Source organism: Rhinichthys klamathensis, unplaced genomic scaffold (assembly GCF_029890125.1).
Source record: "Rhinichthys klamathensis goyatoka isolate OS25496 unplaced genomic scaffold, OSU_Roscu_1.1 h1tg000020l_1, whole genome shotgun sequence".
Taxonomy (NCBI): domain Eukaryota; kingdom Metazoa; phylum Chordata; class Actinopteri; order Cypriniformes; family Leuciscidae; genus Rhinichthys; species Rhinichthys klamathensis.
The window spans coordinates 7,925-25,998 of NW_026606571.1; the positions used below are offsets into that span (position 1 = coordinate 7,925).

General features: G+C 38.1%; 1 protein-coding gene across 3 annotated transcripts; it reads left to right on the forward strand.

Moving 5' to 3' along the window:
• The first annotated feature begins 15,265 nt into the window (after positions 1–15,265).
• On the forward strand, positions 15,266–17,858 carry si:ch73-206d17.1 (tyrosine-protein kinase STYK1). 3 transcript variants are annotated; one of them, XM_056240357.1, is made up of 10 exons: positions 15,266–15,359; positions 15,492–15,574; positions 15,719–15,868; positions 15,995–16,189; positions 16,360–16,541; positions 16,630–16,713; positions 16,802–17,019; positions 17,121–17,161; positions 17,266–17,362; positions 17,501–17,858. In XM_056240357.1, the coding sequence occupies exons 2-10, from the start codon at positions 15,523–15,525 to the stop codon at positions 17,676–17,678; spliced, it is 1,197 nt and encodes a 398-aa protein (XP_056096332.1). In that variant the 5' UTR covers positions 15,266–15,359; positions 15,492–15,522; the 3' UTR covers positions 17,679–17,858. The 3 variants fall into 3 exon arrangements, with proteins under 3 accessions (XP_056096332.1, XP_056096322.1, XP_056096340.1); XM_056240347.1 differs by having other exon boundaries at positions 15,992–16,189; positions 17,501–17,857; XM_056240365.1 differs by lacking the exon at positions 15,266–15,359 and having other exon boundaries at positions 15,496–15,574; positions 15,682–15,868; positions 15,992–16,189.
• Positions 17,859–18,074: the final 216 nt, after the last annotated feature.

An 18,074-nucleotide genomic window follows, 5' to 3' on the forward strand; every position in this document is an offset into this window, starting at 1 on the left:
GATGTACCGTATGCCAAAGTGCCGTAGAACCAGATTTGACACCTTTCAGCACAAAAATGGCATCAGCGATTCATAAAACAAGATCAGGTTGTCAAGTAAGGACAACCGTGAAAAAATATAAGATCACTGGTCTTTATTCTAGTGCCATTTAAACACACAAGACACACACAGTCTTTGATCTCTGAGACATTGTTCACATCAAAGGTTGCATTGAGTATTCTAGGTTTGTATTCTATGTGGCCTGATAACGCAATCAAGTTAGCCATGCATGTTCTCTGTACCGTCAGCTGAACTGGGCTGGGAAAACCATTTGCATTTATCCTCTTTAAGACCATATGGATTGCTAGTGGTCTTGGTTGCTCTTCACCTGACCCTTCACCTTGGCCTCAAAGCTTTGGCTAGAATGCTGACCATAACAGGACAGGGCTAGCCAGATCAATAAGCTGTTAACAGACCTAACCATCATGGCTAGCCGATGGCCTGCGCAGAAATCTTGACATCCATGAATTCTGATGAGGATATGGTGTACTAATCTTGTGGGTGTAGAGATGAGCTGCTGCAATGAGATAAGTGGAGCGTTTAACTGTATGCTGGGAAGGTTAGAAGAAAAAATACAATCATTCACTGTCATCTAATGCAGGAGATTGTCTGTAGGCCATCCATTTCAGATTTAGATTGAGTTCACGATAACTCACAGTCACAGACAGCCACCCCATCATGAAGCCCTACTGCCATCGTTTAATGCAGGGTGAGATGTTATGTATCATTTAATGCTCTCCCAACTGCATAAACGACTGCATAACCCCATGAAGCCAGGATAGTTTTAATCATTGGCCATTTGTTGCAAAGCCCCACCCATTTTACAACTCACCCAACCATTAAACAAAACAGCCGGGCTTCCAGGTGGGCCAGTAAAACATTGATTTAAAGCCAAATGTCCAATAAACAATTACATGCTATTTCCTATGCAAATGATGCTTTTATAGACTTCCAAAGCGAAGCATGGCATCAGGAAGGAAGGAAGGAAGTACAGGAGGAAAAAAGGAAGCAAAAAAAAGGAAAACAGGCAGGCAAGAAGGAATTTAAGATAGAAGTAAGGAAGACAGAAAAGATAGGAAGTCAGGAAAAATGTCAAAGAAAAAAGGAAGAAATAGAGGCAGGAAAGTAATAAATCAAGAAGGAAGTGCGGAAGTCAGGAAAACAAGAAAAAGGAAGGCAAGCAGGTAAGAAATCAAGAAGGAAGTACAGAAGGTAGTCAGAAAAAAAGGAGGCTAAACGAAAAAGGGGGAAAGGAAGGTAGGCAGTAAGAAAGGCAGGAAGTAAGTCAAAATGGAAGGGAAGTAAGAAAGGAAGTCAGGACAGAAAAAAGGAAGTCAGGAAGAAAGAAAAAAAGGATGGAAGGAAAAGAAAAGAAAAGAAAAGGAAAAGAAAAGAAAAGAAAAAGAAAAGAAAAGGCAAGTACGAAGGAAGGACAGGCCCAGACCAAACCACCAATCGACATTACCATTTTCGGGTAGTCATTCTTCTCGTACAGTCTTAAAAGAATCGCCACTGAACCACAAACAAGTTGTCATTTCAGCTATAAATCTCTCACCATATAATACACTTTCCAAGGTATGCTGGGACATTGGGACTCTGGGTAAATGCAATAATCAAAATAATCTCAAAGACTCGCATGCAGCTGCTCCAGTGACATTATATAGAGGAGAGACACTTAAAATTCCTCCACATCCTCTAAATGTCCTCCAAGGTCTGATGTTGTTGAGGCAGAAAAACACAGCAGCGGTTTGAGATTCAGTCATTCAGGCAGTGTGCTGTTCGCATGAATTAAGAGTCACATTCAAAGGGGAGGAGGGATGTTTACACAGGTGAGAGATGATTTCAGCTGTGAAACTAACATGATCTGTTTAAAATAACCAAAAGGCACGGCAAGAAAAGCCTCCTGTAAATAAAGCCGTACGGAGCAGCACCTGTGATAACGCTACATACGACCGGCAGGAAACATCTGTGGAGATCTGAATAATCACAAAGTGAGCAAACAAATAGCTACCGTCTACACAGCCCTCAGGACCACACAAATCCTATCAGTGTAATTACCTTTCATCTCAAAAGGGCACTAGAGAGGAACAATCCATATTCCTGTCCTAATTTCTCATTTTCATGCAAAAGCATGCTCACACACACATTGAGTGCTCAAGAGAAGGGCAAGTTATTTGCAGGCATTAAGACTTCAAAAGGCCATCACTTCTCATTCTCTGGTGGTATGCACTACATGCCAACACAAGAATAATAAAGACCCCTGGATCACAGAAACAGCCACAAAAAGTAAAATGGGGGGGGATATACCACAGACCACCTCTCTGTCCTTTGAAGAAATAAATTCGGTTCATTATCTTTGTTACAGAGTTCGCTTTGTCCACTCAGGAGACCTTATGCCCTTCTGATGTCTCAGGTCTGTTTCCACATGCAAGTAGTGCTGTTGTGTCTCTACTATGAATATAAAGCAATTTCTGTGCAAATACATCACTATTTCCTTTAAAAATGGCCATCAATTATAAAATAGATATTGGGCGTGAGCTACTGAGGAGGACTATTAAAAACGTGTCTGGCATAAAAAGTAATTTACACAAGAATGGCAGGGCATTTCCATTTAAATGGTTTTTAAACCACACATTTAGCAAAAGATTTTCTTCTTAAACATAGCAGGAGAGCAATAGTGAACACAAGACGTTTATTTATTCAAATGAAAACTATTTAAATACAATTAATTAAAAATAAAAATAAATAAATTGAACTGTTCCCACATCTCTCCAAGCATGGCTGCATTGTGGTGTTATTTTTCTCATTCTGTGCATAAGACAACAGATGTAACTATGTAAAACATCTGCTTTAAGGGTGCACAGGTCAGTGATTTTAAGCCTGACAGTGTTTTATTTATTAAATACAGTAATTGAATCTTTTCAAAAATGATGATCTTTACAATGGAACTGAATCAACACTGAACTGACTTCAGATGAACAACAGTCAAAATGCATCATTTTCCTGTTATCACTGTAAAGCTGCTTTGAAACTATCTGTATTGTACAAAGCGCTATAAATTAAGGTGACTTGACTTGAGTGTGTGCCTGCCTGGCTTTAAAGGATTAGTTCACTTTTAAAAAAACTTTTGCTGATAATTTACTCACCCCCATGTCATCCAAGATGTCCATGTCTTTCTTTCTTCAGTCGAAAAGAAATTAAGGTTTTTGATGAAAACATTCCAGGATTTTTCTCCATATAATGCACTTTGCTGGGCACCAAACGGTTCAAGGTCCAAAAGACAGTTTCAGTGCAAACTGCAAACTGTTCAAATGGCTTTAAACGACACCAGGCGATGAATAAGGGTCTTATCAAGCGAAACGATCGGTCATTTCAAAAATAAATAACAAAGTTTAAGTTTTATAAGCTCAAATGCTCGCCTTTCTCTGTTCTGTGTGACTCTCCTGTTCGAACTCGTTCATCAAAATGAACGAATCTTTTTCCGAGTCAATTCGTTCATTTCGTTCGTTAAATGAACCAAATGACTCGAAAAAAGATTTGTTCATTTTGATGAACGAGTTCGAACAGGAGAGTCACGAACGTGCATCACAGAACAGAGCAAGGCGAGCATTTGACATTATTAAACTTAGTTATTTATTTTTGAAATGACCGATCGTTTCGCTTGATAAGACCATTATTCATCGTCTGGAATCGTTTAAAGCCCTTTGAACAGTTTGCAGATTGCACTGAAACTGTCTTTTGGACCTTGAACCGTTTGGTGCCCAGTAAAGTGCATTATATGGAGAAAAATCCTGGAATGTTTTCATCAAAAACCTTAATTTCTTTTCGACTGAAGAAAGAAAGACATGGACATCTTGGATGACATGGGGGTGAGTAAATTATCAGCAAAAGTTTTTTTAAAAGTGAACTAATCCTTTAAGCACTAGAAATCACCTTCCCATCTCTCTAATGTTTTGCAATGTATCTCCTTATCGGCTCCACAGCTGCTCCTAATCCAGATCACTTTTATTCATTCAGTAAAGCTCTTTTAGGTTCTTGTCACAACCAAGAGTCACAGGAAATCTTTATCCTCCTCACTTGTTGATGAAGGGCACGAACACAATCAAACATTCTGCATTCATTTGTCAGTTAATTATTCATGTCCATTCCCCCTCACTCACAGCATAAGCATCCTTTCATTTCCTGTTGCCGCATTAACCGAGAAACTGCAGACGATTGCTGCAAATCAGACTGAAAATATCAAAGCCCACTCGGTTTGACAATAACAGTACTTGGGAGATGAGATATCAGATCTTTGCATAGAAAAACAACTCCCAGGCTGCTTCAATGGACCTGATCGGGCCATCAGCTGCCATGTGGGTTTCAGATGGAAGACTATGTAATGTTGGCATGGGTCACGCTGACCACATATCTCCAGGGAGAATAAACCAGGAATGTGGCTTCTCTGATGCGAGCCCTACAAGTAAGTCGCATAAACAGGAATGCACGACTGGCTGGCATGAAATTGAGGAAATGCCTCTTGGCATTGTGGATGACACTGAATGAAACTGCTTTCTCATCCTGCAGCCTTCTACAGTGAAGATACATACATCTGTGAAAATAAAATGAAAAAATGACATCGCTAAAAGCCACTTTTGGTGATCTCAGCCCTTCCAGTTTCATTTCCATGTCATCGCTTGTCATTAAGACTCCACAGACAGATAAACAGTGGAATGTTCCAGCACATCACAAGCAGTGACAAGTGCCAGTGCAACAACAGCAGCTCTCTGCATACTCCCGCTGACAGGGAGGCTGATAAAGGGGCTGAGCGTGTGAGATGGTTTCTGCAGGGAGAGGTTTGAGACATGCTTTAATATTCCAAGCAGATGCTCCTATCTTGGGCTCTGCTGCACCCATCCCCCTCATGCATGGGAAGCTGGGGGTGTGTGAGCAGATTTGGGAATTATTCCAGACGGGAGGTGTACAGGTGACCCTAAAAAATACTTTAGTTGTGCTTCTCTTTTAATGGAATGATGTGGGGAGCAATTGAATCTGCAAGGCATTACTTAAAATTAAACTACGGAGTGGTAATTTAACAAATTATGTTTCACTTCATGAATGTTGCAATCAATTACTTGTTGGCAGCCTACAGGTTGACTGAAATGTTGCTTTTCCTGTTGAATTCCTCTCAGTGGGGTGGTAATATCTCTTACTACTGCAAACAATTACTTCTTAATGCGTTTAATTAGTCTTTTTTGACTTGAATGAAAATGAATGAAAATGATTCTTAAATGAAATACCTATTCTTATATAGCAACAATGCATAAGCTATTAAAGGGATATTTCACCCAAAAATGACAAATCAATTCACCCTCGTGGCATTTTTTTTTTTTTTTTTTTTTTGCACATAGAAGTCAAAGTCAATGGGCTAAATTGTGTCATTATATGGACAAAAACAGTTTTTGTGCACAGAAGGTGAGAAAACAATGACAAATTTTGCGTCTCTTTAGGACTTGTTTTCAAAGATTGTATTTTTAATAGAAAATTTCTTTATCCAACATTTAATGTATTTTGTCTAATTGCACTGCCAATTTTATATATTTTATATTATATAAATCATATATTATTTTATTAATCTTTTTACTTATATAGGTTTAAAATCAGTGGGGAAAAAATCTGCCAGCACAGTAAGATAAAATGCATTTGTTTTAAAGATACAGTCTCTGAAACTCTTAAAACCTTATGCAGCATTTCTTCCAAGTACATTTACCATTTCAAGGATTTTTACATATTTTATCTGAAAAATTGGACAAATGTTCACATTAAGAATGTGACTTTTTGCACTATACAACAAGACAGCGTATAGCCCAATTAAACAAAAGTTGTCCTGAAAATGAAACTTCCTCAACTTTCCTCAAATTGTGAAGAGCCACACTAGAATGTAAGTGTTGCCAAAAGAGAAACGGTTTTATTCATTTCTCTGAGGCAGGTTGAAACATGCAAACACACTTTTAATAACACAAGACCGACTGATAAAAAAGCAGGTTTGAAGGGAGGATAAAACGAGGATGGGAGAGAAAATGTATTCTGCTCCTGTCAAATCTGTGTAACAGCCACTAGAGATGATTACCACTGAAAAAAAATGTATTTCTTATTCTAACACCGAATGAAACTTTAGGGAAAGGACTGAGAGTGTTTATATAAAAAAAAATGCATGAATGTTGTTTGGTGACTAAGCAACGAGCCCGAGGCCCTCAGAGAGATGAACAGACTTGAACAGAATGTTAAAGCAGCTGTGGTACAGTTTTATAGATGCATGTCAAGTAAAGTTATATGACCAGAGCTGCTGCTTGTGACAGACCGCTCATAAGCTGCGAACATATTAAAGGAAATCACATTAAAGCTACCTCCCCGTTTCACAAAGCTGATATAACCCCTGTCTACTCCATAAACTACTGTAATCAACTGGCGGAGAACAAAACAGATTTACCTCACACTGCTGAAAAAAGGGGAGAAACTACAGCACACAACCAAAAAAAAAAATAACAGTGCTGCCTGAAAGTAAAGTTTTAGTTACGATCTAATAAAATGAGACAGTTGTTCTTTTGTCATGACTTGGAAGAATATAAGTAAAGACAAAATGAAAACGAAAAACTTTGCCATGATGACAAACCAAAAACACGGTATGAGTCTCAAAACAATCACTGCTTCATAATGCCCTACTACAGCATCATGACAGGAGGACTAATGTAAGTCAGCCTGTGAGTCAGTAATGATACACTCCCTCACCCTTCCTCCGCTCACACATTAACACAATGTGTGGAAATTGCACCATTGCGGTCAATCAAGGCCACACTCAGACAATGGCTTTGAGCACAATTTCACAGATGTACGACAAAAAAAATAAAAATTCCTTCATCTGGTCCGGATGTATGACGGCAGTGCAAAATTATGGTTATGAAATTCATAGCAGATTCGACGATTTTCTGCTCAGAGATGATTCACACCCTGAAATTTGTTCAATATTGAAAATATGTTTACTTGTTTATCTATTTGGCAAATTGGCATCTGTTAAAGTAAAATACTACTTGGTCCAAAAGTCAAAGGCCACAAATAGAAAATTTCTTTGCAACATTATAGACTTTTCTCTTTTTTTTTCAAGAAATTTTCCACAAAATATTACAAACTAGCTTATTTGGTTAGTGATAAATGTCTAAACCAGGGGTCATCTAATAGAAGACAGTTATTGGTTCCATACAAGCCGAGAAGACAATGACATAGTGCATTATGAATTGCACCATTTTAGCTCCAACCACATATCAATTTATATTTTGTTTGAGATACCTCTGCTTTGGCCCCAATATCATTATCCTTCATGAGAATTATGACTATTTAGGACTTTTTACTTTTACAATGTAGCTACTACTATTCCAAAGTTTTGCCTGGACCTCTGCTGGGATGGAAATATGGAGGCTGGACCTCTTGGAGCTTTAATTGAATACCTCTGATCTATGCAAAAGTGCAGAATATTAAAGATTTATTATTCACATTATGTCATAACATTTTAAATTCTTCAAAATTCTAAAAAAAAAAATATTTTTAGTGTGGTCTCAGACTTTAGGACTCAAATGCATGTGTGAGTGCGGGTTGGCAGAAAAGGTGTGGGGGTGAAAAACAGGAAAAAACGGAGGAGGACATGACAGGTATAGACTGAATATGTGGGAGGCCAAGAAGCTTCACGCCTTGAAACAGATAAGACTGGAAAAGATGAGCATGAGCCACAGGTCCACTGGTCAGGAAAGGATACAGCTGAGCTGATAGAAAGAAGGCTCTGTAAAACTCACCGACACATGGCAAACTATGCTGGCTAACTTTAGACCCTTCACAAATGATTTTGTCTGTTTGAGAAAGGAAAAATATTCACATTTTCCTTCCTTCTGCTGTTTCTTTACATTGTTTTCTTACTGTCTTGAGCAACACTTGCCCATAATTTTAGTTATGCTCCACCATTTGTAGCCTAGGAGCCTTGTTGAGCACAGCCAAAGGATGAAGGCCCTTGAGCTTCATATCAGCTGTGTCGAGCACTCAGCCAGTGTTACTTGCAGCTAGAATTTAAGGCTAAATGGTCTCCTGGTACCATCTCATTCTTGAGCTGGCCTCTTCTATGGACTCCTCATCAATGATTGAGATGGTATGAATTAAACATAAACTGAGGGAAAGAGAGAAAACCTCAGCCACACACAGACATGGCCACTGAGCGGCAGGAACATAAGAAACTCAGATGCTCTTTCTTTAGAAGTCAATATAAAATTAGGCACACACCAACATTAAAATGTTATATAAGCCAATATAAAAAAAGTACAATTCTAAACTATTTTATCTAAACAAATAATAAAACTACCAACTAAAATTAATACTTTTAAATGCTTCAAGAATTTAAGCATCACAACAGTATAATGTACAGTATGAAAAATGGGTTAACTTTGAGAACTGCTAAAGATTACATCTAACAGTGTTATTATATTATTAATGTTTTTTAAACATTTGTTTCAAATGAGCAATTAGACGCCAAATGAGCATGCACATTTAAATAGCTAATATCAAATATCCAATCCCGATTTATTAAAATTACTTAAAAATCATTTAAAGTTATTTAAAAAAATATTAAAGTTACTTAAAATCATTGACGATATAATGACCAATCATGCAAGACAAGTCTATAATTCACCCAAAACTAAAGTTTAGACAAATTTAATTTACCATCATATGGTTATTGCACATCAAATATGGTGAACCCAGAAAGTAACACATTTGAGCATATTTAAGGTAATTAGGTTATATTTACAACTAAATGCAAGTAGTAGTCAGGGACAGAGAGCAAGCATGGATGTCCAATTTAATTCTGTAATTTTAGCTAAACATAAACATATGTATGGTGTCACCACTGTTTTAACTAAGATTATTGTTGTTAATGATTAAAAATAGTTTTTAAAAACTTACCATTTTAACTCTATTATTTGTTTAAAGTATCATGGAGTATCTTATTGTGAGATCAGTATCATGTATCGAACCAAATCATGACATGAGTGTATTGTTACACCCCTAGCGTTTCATATTTTTCTGTTAAAACAGCCTCTTTCTCATCCCAGCTTAATATGCATAGACAACTATAAGCATGCAGTTCACAATTGGTTTTTACATTAAAAAAAAATTTAAACACAGAGATGCTGTCTGCTTCAGCACCCTGACCCTGACCAACCTGACACACTGTCGCAAAACCGAACATTTCTAATAGAATACAAGCTTTCAGGTGTCCAGTCCTCTTGCTGAGTCACAAGCCAGACAGCACACCACAGATTTAAGATAGTAATTGAATCAATTAGACTTGGACTCAGTTCAAAGCTGCAGGCTTTGGCAGCTTTAACAAACTCACACTACGTTAAAATAATCAGTAAGAGACATCTGATGCTAACCCGTTCACTAATACCAATTTACACTGATTAGGAAGCGCAAGGAGAACTACATTTCCATATTAGGTAATCCACTCTACTTCATTTGCAAGCCCAAAGTAAACAGACGTAGAGAGTGCCCATAGCAACAAAAAAGCTCTATGATTAAAATCATCTCCAAAAGAGCATTATAATGGCATAAAGGAGTCAAATGGTGATCCTTCAGGCAGGCTAACACACTAAATGAGGTGGACAGTGGGTGAATGGGGGAAGCTGGGAAGTCAGACGACATCTGTGCTGCAGGCAAAGAGGATTACACACACCAAGTTCAAAGCTCTAAATGTTTAAGGAGTTTACACAATTTCTAGCTGAATGGCTGAGATACCTATAGCATCTGGATCAGCTTTTGGTGACGAGAAATCTCACAGAAGAGTCATGCACTCTTAAAACAATAAAAGAGTACTCGTTCACTCTTAACTTCTTATATGATGTGGGGGTTGTATTCATGAAACATCCTCTTAAAGTTGGCATAAAGTTGCGATCATCTTTTCTTCACTATTGTGGCGTATATCCAAGCAAAACGGCTTCTCGAACAAGAACAAATGTGGGGCGGGTCTTGATTTTGTCCTTGATGTTGGGACTTGATAGGGAATTGATTGGATCGTTGTTTTCTATTGCTGAGATCTTATGTGAGTGACAGGTTGTAAACAACACCATCAGAAAATGAGGGGCACATGAATTTAAAAATGATGTGCATGGACAAATCATACATAAATACAGTAATACTCTTTTTTTTTTTTTTTTTAAAGGATAGTCCATTTTGATTTTTATGGCGACTTTAAAAACTGACAAGGGTTTAAATGAGACTGTAAACGAAATGCTTATGGTGAGATATAGACAGATAAGATTCTGAGTTAGGATGTTTCTGTAATATGATCCACAAACGGGTCATGTTACACAATTCAAAGCTAGATTCCTATGTTATCTGGTACCCATGGTGATTCTGTTAGAATCATGTCTGTATTTTATGGCCTCTGATCCTAACCTGTCCTGAAAGCTAAGGTCTTGGCTTTTGTAGATCCTCATTATTTATCTCCAACAAACACAAGATTAACAGTCCAAAACCTGTAAACACTTGTAACCTGGCTTTAGCAGCTTAAATAAACCTTGGGAGTCTCTAATGTAAAAGTATCTACCAGCAGCACGATTAATGAAATCATTGTGGTTAACCATAAACAGTAAGCATCTAGCGGTATCAAAACTTCCTCATGATGGATAGCCTCAATTTCCTCCTGTTGTGGTAACAGTGATAAATGGCTTACGTTAAAATCCACTTTTTCCTTGAGAGTCCCATTTAATCAAAATGCCAACTAAGTAATTATAAGCAAATGCTAGTAATAGAATACGAGGTTGATATTGGCTGTCTCAAAACCTAGAGAGCTGCTGCCTAAATAACAGTAGGCTAGCCTACCGGTAATTTTTATTAGCCTACCTGAAATGTCCTTAACCCTGCGTTATCGTGTTCCATATTTCACACTGTAGATTTGTAAGCCATCGTTCTTATTTGCATATTTATCAGGTCAATAACATTGATTGGACAATAATAACCGCTTATCAATTTCGCCATTCAGATCCTCTCAGGTTGTATTTTGTCTTCTAGTCAAGTCACAGCGCTTTGCTTCACATTAATAAACGTGGAAATAATAGCGTTAATATGTTATAAAAACCATCAGTTAAGAAAAAAATGAGTTTCAGCCGTAAAGCAGCTAGCTACAGAAGACAGGTGACTTCTGAAACATTGAAACTAAGTTACACACAGCACGTGAAAGTTTCTGAGACTGGCCAGAGTCCCTGAATAACTTGTAACATTCGAGCACAAGCAGTCCTCTTTCAAAATTACAAGTAGCCTAGGAAACTTTAGCCTACTTAAAAACTAGCTTTTACCAGGGCTTTCAAACTGTTGTCTCTAGGTTGGTAGTAGCCTACTCACTGTGTTTTAGAAATTGGGTTAACAAACTAACCTGGCTTTACAGTCTTCAGACGGAGGGGTTCGCGAAAGTGGCGGATGACAGCGAGGGTGTCTCGGTTTGTCAGTCCGCTGACAGGCGTGCCGTTCACCTCCAGAAGCACATCTCCGGTACCAGGTAGTCTGCCGACATGGCACACTAACGCGTCCGACAACACCTGTCCGAGGTACGGGAACTCTCCGTGCTCGGCTCCCCCGAGTATCTCCAGCACGGCGCTGAGCTCCCCGGCGTTACCCCACGAAACGGCGCATTCCTGCACTTTACCGGACCAATGTTTCTTCTTTTTCAGCGTCTTGGACATGATTAATCCCTTTCGTTAACGAGTCTCTTGAAAACAGGTTATTTCCTTATGCAAAAAGCGTTTAAAGCGCAGTAAAGCACAACGGCTTCATTCCCATGTCTTGGTGAAAAAGATTAGAAAAGGTTTCAAAACTTCAGAGGCGGCATCGCTCGGTTCTTAAAGCATATTCCCTGTACGGTTCAGTCAAAATTCACGTAAATTCATCTGGATTGAGACACGAGCTCAAACGAAGGAAAAAGGGCTCTTCACTGCCTTAAAATCTATGCTAGACCTCACTGCTCACCAAGAAGTGTCGCCAAATATCGTCTTCACGATCCAAACAAACGCTTTCTAGGAGAAAAGGACACGGAAATAGCAATAAACTATACCACCCGAGGCACTGGACAGCCTTTATCCAGGCACATCAAAAAAGAATACAGCCTCGCTTGGTAATACCGGCTGAAGAATGAAACGCCGTAGAAAAACACTCACATCCGTGTGTAATCCCTCGCGATCTAGGGCGACTGTTGTTAACTTGGGTTTCGCGCACCTGTTTCAATGACATCAGCTACCGGCGCGTTCACGGGAAACGACGAACAACAATATACCTGGATCGGGAATACACGACTAACTAGGTCCACTGTCCCACGACATTTGATTCACGTAGAAACGCCCTCTTGTGTGGGTTGTTGTTGTCTGTGTAGAGCTGTCATCGCACGTCGTTGATTTTTGTAGGCGCAGCTTTGCAACTTTATAGATTTTCACCTTGTTACTTGCGCCAAACGAGAGCAGCGACTGTCAGTGGTGCAGAGTGGACGAGAGCAGGGCAGCCAATGAGAGCGAGAGGGCGGGCTTTCCCATACTATTTCACAATACCAAACTTCAAAAGCCTGTCTGCCATGCTTCTAGGGCTGAAAGGTGTTGACTCTGTTGAGAACAAAAATATTTGCTGCCCTTCATCACAGTCTTGAAAATGCCTGATGAAATATATTTTGAAGATAGTTAGTGGTCAAATGTAAATCAAGGGGTTTTCTTGGTAAAACTTTATAACATTTTCATAATAATAATAACATCACTTTATTTGCATAGCACCTTTCATTAAATAAACAATAAAAACTATAAAAGTAGCCTACTTCAAATTAAAAATATTAACATAAAGATGAAACCCACTTTATGATAAGAATAAGATCAAAAGAATAAGAATTAATATGCATAACAAAAGAATATTAACATACTACATTATACAATGCTTATGATCAAATATTTAAAATTTGTGATTTAAAAGTTAGAAATATCTTGAAATAGAACTTGAATTAGGTTTTTAATAGGCCTATCTACCAATTTAAATCTACTCCACAGACCCCTGTTTCCCTTTAGATGCCCTTCAGGTGTTCACTGAACCCTGTTTGAAAACCATGAATGTAAAATGTATTGTTAATGTTCTGTTATTATGGGTTCGTGTTGAACAGCTGTGTACAAACCTTGTAATTTCACACCACCTGTTGCACATTTTTGCACATAAACATGATTTTGTATGAGGTTGTTTTACAATATCAACATGCCATTTCTTTCTTGCATTAATACTAGTTTTACAAAGATAATAATACAGTTAAATCATTTTTTATATCATTCTCATCAGGGGTTAAAAGCCAAGCTTCCAGGCTTGATGTTGTATTATAGTGCCATCTTCTGTTGAAGTACAGAATTGCACTCTGTATGGGAAGATGGGAGAACATGCACAATATCATATTGTTATATCAATCAATATCAAGGCCTAGAAGCATATTGTCAATATGCATTTACTTTTTAGATATTTAGATATATGTTAAGCGTGTGTATGATGATAATGCATGAGCCAGTGTGTTATTAAGGGGAATAAATTGAATAATTTTACATTTTGTGTTATGACCATTGACAACTCAATCCCAGATACAATACAGAATCCCAGTATCGATATTCATCTGAAAGGTATATTTATTCTATCACTTCTATAAAGGTATTCATTCAAATATTAACCATTTAAATGGTATCCGACTCTTGGTGATTCTATGGGCGATCTCCTGCCACATGTGAGAGACTGTCCATGAATTTTCTTGGCGATGATTTTTCCAGGGTAGCCTATAGGTAACTGTCTTTCCATTCACACCTACAGAAATTCAGTGTCTAAATTCCCCTTTACTGAATGTTTTTGAATTATGGGGAAGACCAGAACACCTAGAGGATACACGCAGATGACTCGTCTCCATACCGGCGTTATCCAGATGGAACTGGATAAATATTGTGAATGTTCTGATCCAATCTAACTTCTGACCTGTAATGTTGCCTGAATCATAATCATACACTGTTCGCTCGTTGGCCAGAGGAGAACTGGCCCCCGACTGAGCCTGGGTTCTCCCAAGGTTTTTTTTCCATTCTGTCACCTGATGGAGTTTTGATTCCTTGCCACTGTTGCCTTGGCTTTTGGCTTGCTTAGTTGGGGACATTTAATAATTCAACAATATTTTTTATCTGCCTTACTTCAGGTGGACGATGACACAATTTTCTTCTAGAAACAAACTTCTTGTATTATTTTCATGTTATCACTGTGAAGCTGCTTTGATACAACCTGTATTGTAAAAAGCGCTATATAAATAAAGGTGACTTGACACAGGGAGAACTTAAACTGGGAACCTTCTTCAAAAAAGGCCACTGTGCCACCCAAATAAAGCTATATGATTAGCTAAATATTTAACTCCCCATTAATTGAAGATATGTCATAATAGCAACACTACTGTATGATACATAACACATAATACAACAAATTCACTGAATTAGCCTCTGTTTTAATGAATAGCATAAATGTCTGATATGTAGGCCTACTTCTAACTCATGGAATTATTGAATAATATCACCACAAAATACAATAAAAGTTCAATTCAAATAATAATAATAACAACACTATTACTAGCATACTGCTCGGGGCCCTCTGTGCCTGCCAATTCTGGGAAGCCATCTTACTCACTTCAAAATAAAAGCATACATTTTTCCCTCCACAAATCTAAAAACATAAATATATCCACAAATCTCTCATTAACAAATAGACACAAACAACTTTGATATTCAACATAATATAATGACATCACTATTTTCCAGAGACACGAAACAAGATCAACCTCAAAACTGTTTCATCTGACTAAACCTCACAAATGTTGCCGTTCAGATTAAATGACAATGTTAAGAAGAGTATATATTCATTAAATATGTTGAGATAATATTTTGTGCCATCTATGATCAAGAGAAAAAAGAAAGATCTGTGTGGGGGGGTGGGGGGGGGGGGGGGTCATCTTTATGTGCATCTCACGTCATTTTACCCTAGAATGATGAGTGAAAATAATCTGCAATTCAGAAAAACACTGCACTCCTGGCAGCAGTTAAAGGGTTCTATAGTGAAGTTAATCATTAATGTGGAGGGCAGTCATAGTCACGGTCATTGCTCTGAAAGTCAAAATCAGACTTTATGCTAACAGAAAGAGGCGAACAAAAAAGGCTACCAAAAGCAGTCAGAAACCTCTTTAAAAGTTTCTTTTCCACCTTTATTCCAGTAAGGTAAGGATTACGTGCACTCACAATATATGTTGAGATATTTAGATATTATTTCTTGCAATTCATCTCTAATAACATATGTTCTTTTTCATATGCTTTTCAAAACAATTGATTTTGCCAATGTCTTTTATTCAGCCTGTTTTGGAAATGTTAAAGAGACCCCCTTATGGCTGCACAGGCCCAATACAACAGCTCATCTGGCTCTGACCCAGTCGGTTGTAAGTAAGAGTCCACCTTTCTTTCAGTACTTTCTATTGCGTCTGACATACTTTAAATGCTTTTTTTTTTACCTTTGTTTATATGACTTTTTTTTTGACGTTTTCAGCAAATGTATTTTGCCTTGTGTTTGTATGAATGGACAGATGAGGAAGGATCAGGTCCATTTGCGGTCATCATTATCCCAAGCTTGCTGGCTCTCAGCACTCTGATTGTTGTGTCTCAGATAATATGGAGCTTTGTTACAAAAAGATCATCAGCTCAGGTTATCACAGGCTCATCTTCAAATGTAAACGGTATGTGAAATAAGGCAACATTGAACTCAAATGTCAGGTGCATAAAGTTCATTTTTAGTTTAATAGCCTGAGTATTTGAGCAAATCATGAGAAATAGTATCTGCTGAATCAACTGTCTTTCAGAAGGGGAGCCTGTACCCTTGGACACAGGCGTCGGGACCCTGCGGCCTACACAGGGAGCTCTGGGTCTATGGGAGATACCTGCTCTGTGCACCCTGGAGGGGGTTGAGCCGCTTCAGATGGGACATTATGGGCCAATCTGCACGGCTCAGCTAAAACAAGACAACACATCTACTGCTGTAGTGATTAAAACTCTTAAAGGTACATTACAACACAAATTCATCATTCTGAAATGCTTCTTCTAAGAATTAAATTAAAAATGATTCTTCATAGTTCTGCTCCGCCATGCTGTTTATTTACATTAGAAGAAATAAGAGTAGAATTTATAGTCACACTGAAAGACTGCAAATGTTGGATATATCTTGTTTCAGACAGGTCAAATCAATCGGAGGCTACAGAATTTGTGGATTTTTGCCTCTTCCTTGCAGCAGTGAGCAAACACAAGCATATAGTGAAGATGTTATACTGTCAGACACGCCGGACGCCCATGTATCTGGTTTTGGAGGCAAGCTTTCCAGGAAACCTCCTGCATTTCCTCTGGAGTCTTCGAGAAGTAAAAACACCTACGTTGACAAAGATATACATGGGTTAAGTCTCTCTCATCACTAATTTTTCTTCTCAACTTAACTCTCTCTAAACAGGACAGATGTGGTGCAGGTGATAACTTCCAAGTGTTTTCAGAGATGTCTGTTTATCTAGCAGCTAAACAGGTAGCAGCAGGTCTGGTGAGTCATTTATGTCCTGTAAACATATACTTAGAGCATAAATCAAGTAAATGACGTTCATTAAAATCATTTGTTCATTTTTACTTAGGACTACATACACTCCTACCATAGAATTATTCATGGGGATGTTGCAGCCCGGAACATGTTGATTGGTTCAGGGCTCTCTGTCAAAGTGTCCGGATTGGATTGGGCTTTTAATAGCCGCCAGATGAGGATGGTGGACAAGGAACAAGAAGTCAATGTGCCTGTAAAATGGCAGGCGCCAGAACGGATAATGAGGCTTCCCATAACAGACAGGAGTGATGTGTGAGTCTATCAGGAAATGTTGAAACCTTAAAAAATACTGCACATTGACCAATGTGCTAATGATTTGATGATTTCTACGTTGTGCTGTCGTACTTTTTCAGATGGTCTTTTGGAATCCTGCTTTATGAGATGATAACCCTGGGTAATATTAATACACCAGTTGTTACTTTGAACTTTTTTATTAAAAAAATAATATGAAGCAAACAAAATAGCAGTCTTATATTTAGCTTCCTTCTCTTTTGAAAGGGTCTCCTCCCTATCCTGACCTGGATCCGTCTGAAGTGCTGCCCAACACTTTAGCCCATTACCGGATGAAAAGACCAGAAAACTGTGGAGCCCCATTGTAAGTCTTTGTATTTTTTTACATAACTAATTGGGCCATGTAAATAGTTGTCTTGCTCCTCTATGACCTGCAAGTAAGAAAACCTGAAAATCTTGTTTAAACAACATAAAAATTAATATTATCTGGCATATCTTGCAGATATGACTTAATAAAGTACTGCTGCATGTGGAACTTCAAGGACCGGCCTGTGTATTCTGCCATTATTCGGCTTCTAGACTCATACAAGTACCTCGCTGACACAAAACCGCTTCGCCCTGAACAACAAATGGACATCTGTGTGTACAGGAGGATAGCAGGACTGCCTCAATGTCAATGAGATCTACACATTCAGAGGATTTCCAATTTATCATTTCTGCAGTGCGTAAAAATAGCACAATAGATTCAGTTCCATTTAAGACTGACGCCAATTTCAGCTAGTTTGTGGTCTCGTCTAGCCATGGCATGACTAGCAGAACGTCACTAGATGTCGCCCTATTTCTCGGAATTGTCAAATATGAACATAAATGAGGATAATATATTATTGCTACTGATGTAAAATCAGAACGTACTTTCAGAATCTTTGTCATTTGAATTTCTGTTTTTGATTAAAGGGATGACTAATGCCATGTTATTTATTTATCTAATGCGACGTTACGACAGTTTATTTGTTTTAGTAACTGTCGCGAGGAGTAGCCTATTAAAAGAGAAATGATAGCCAGTATAGGTGTACTTA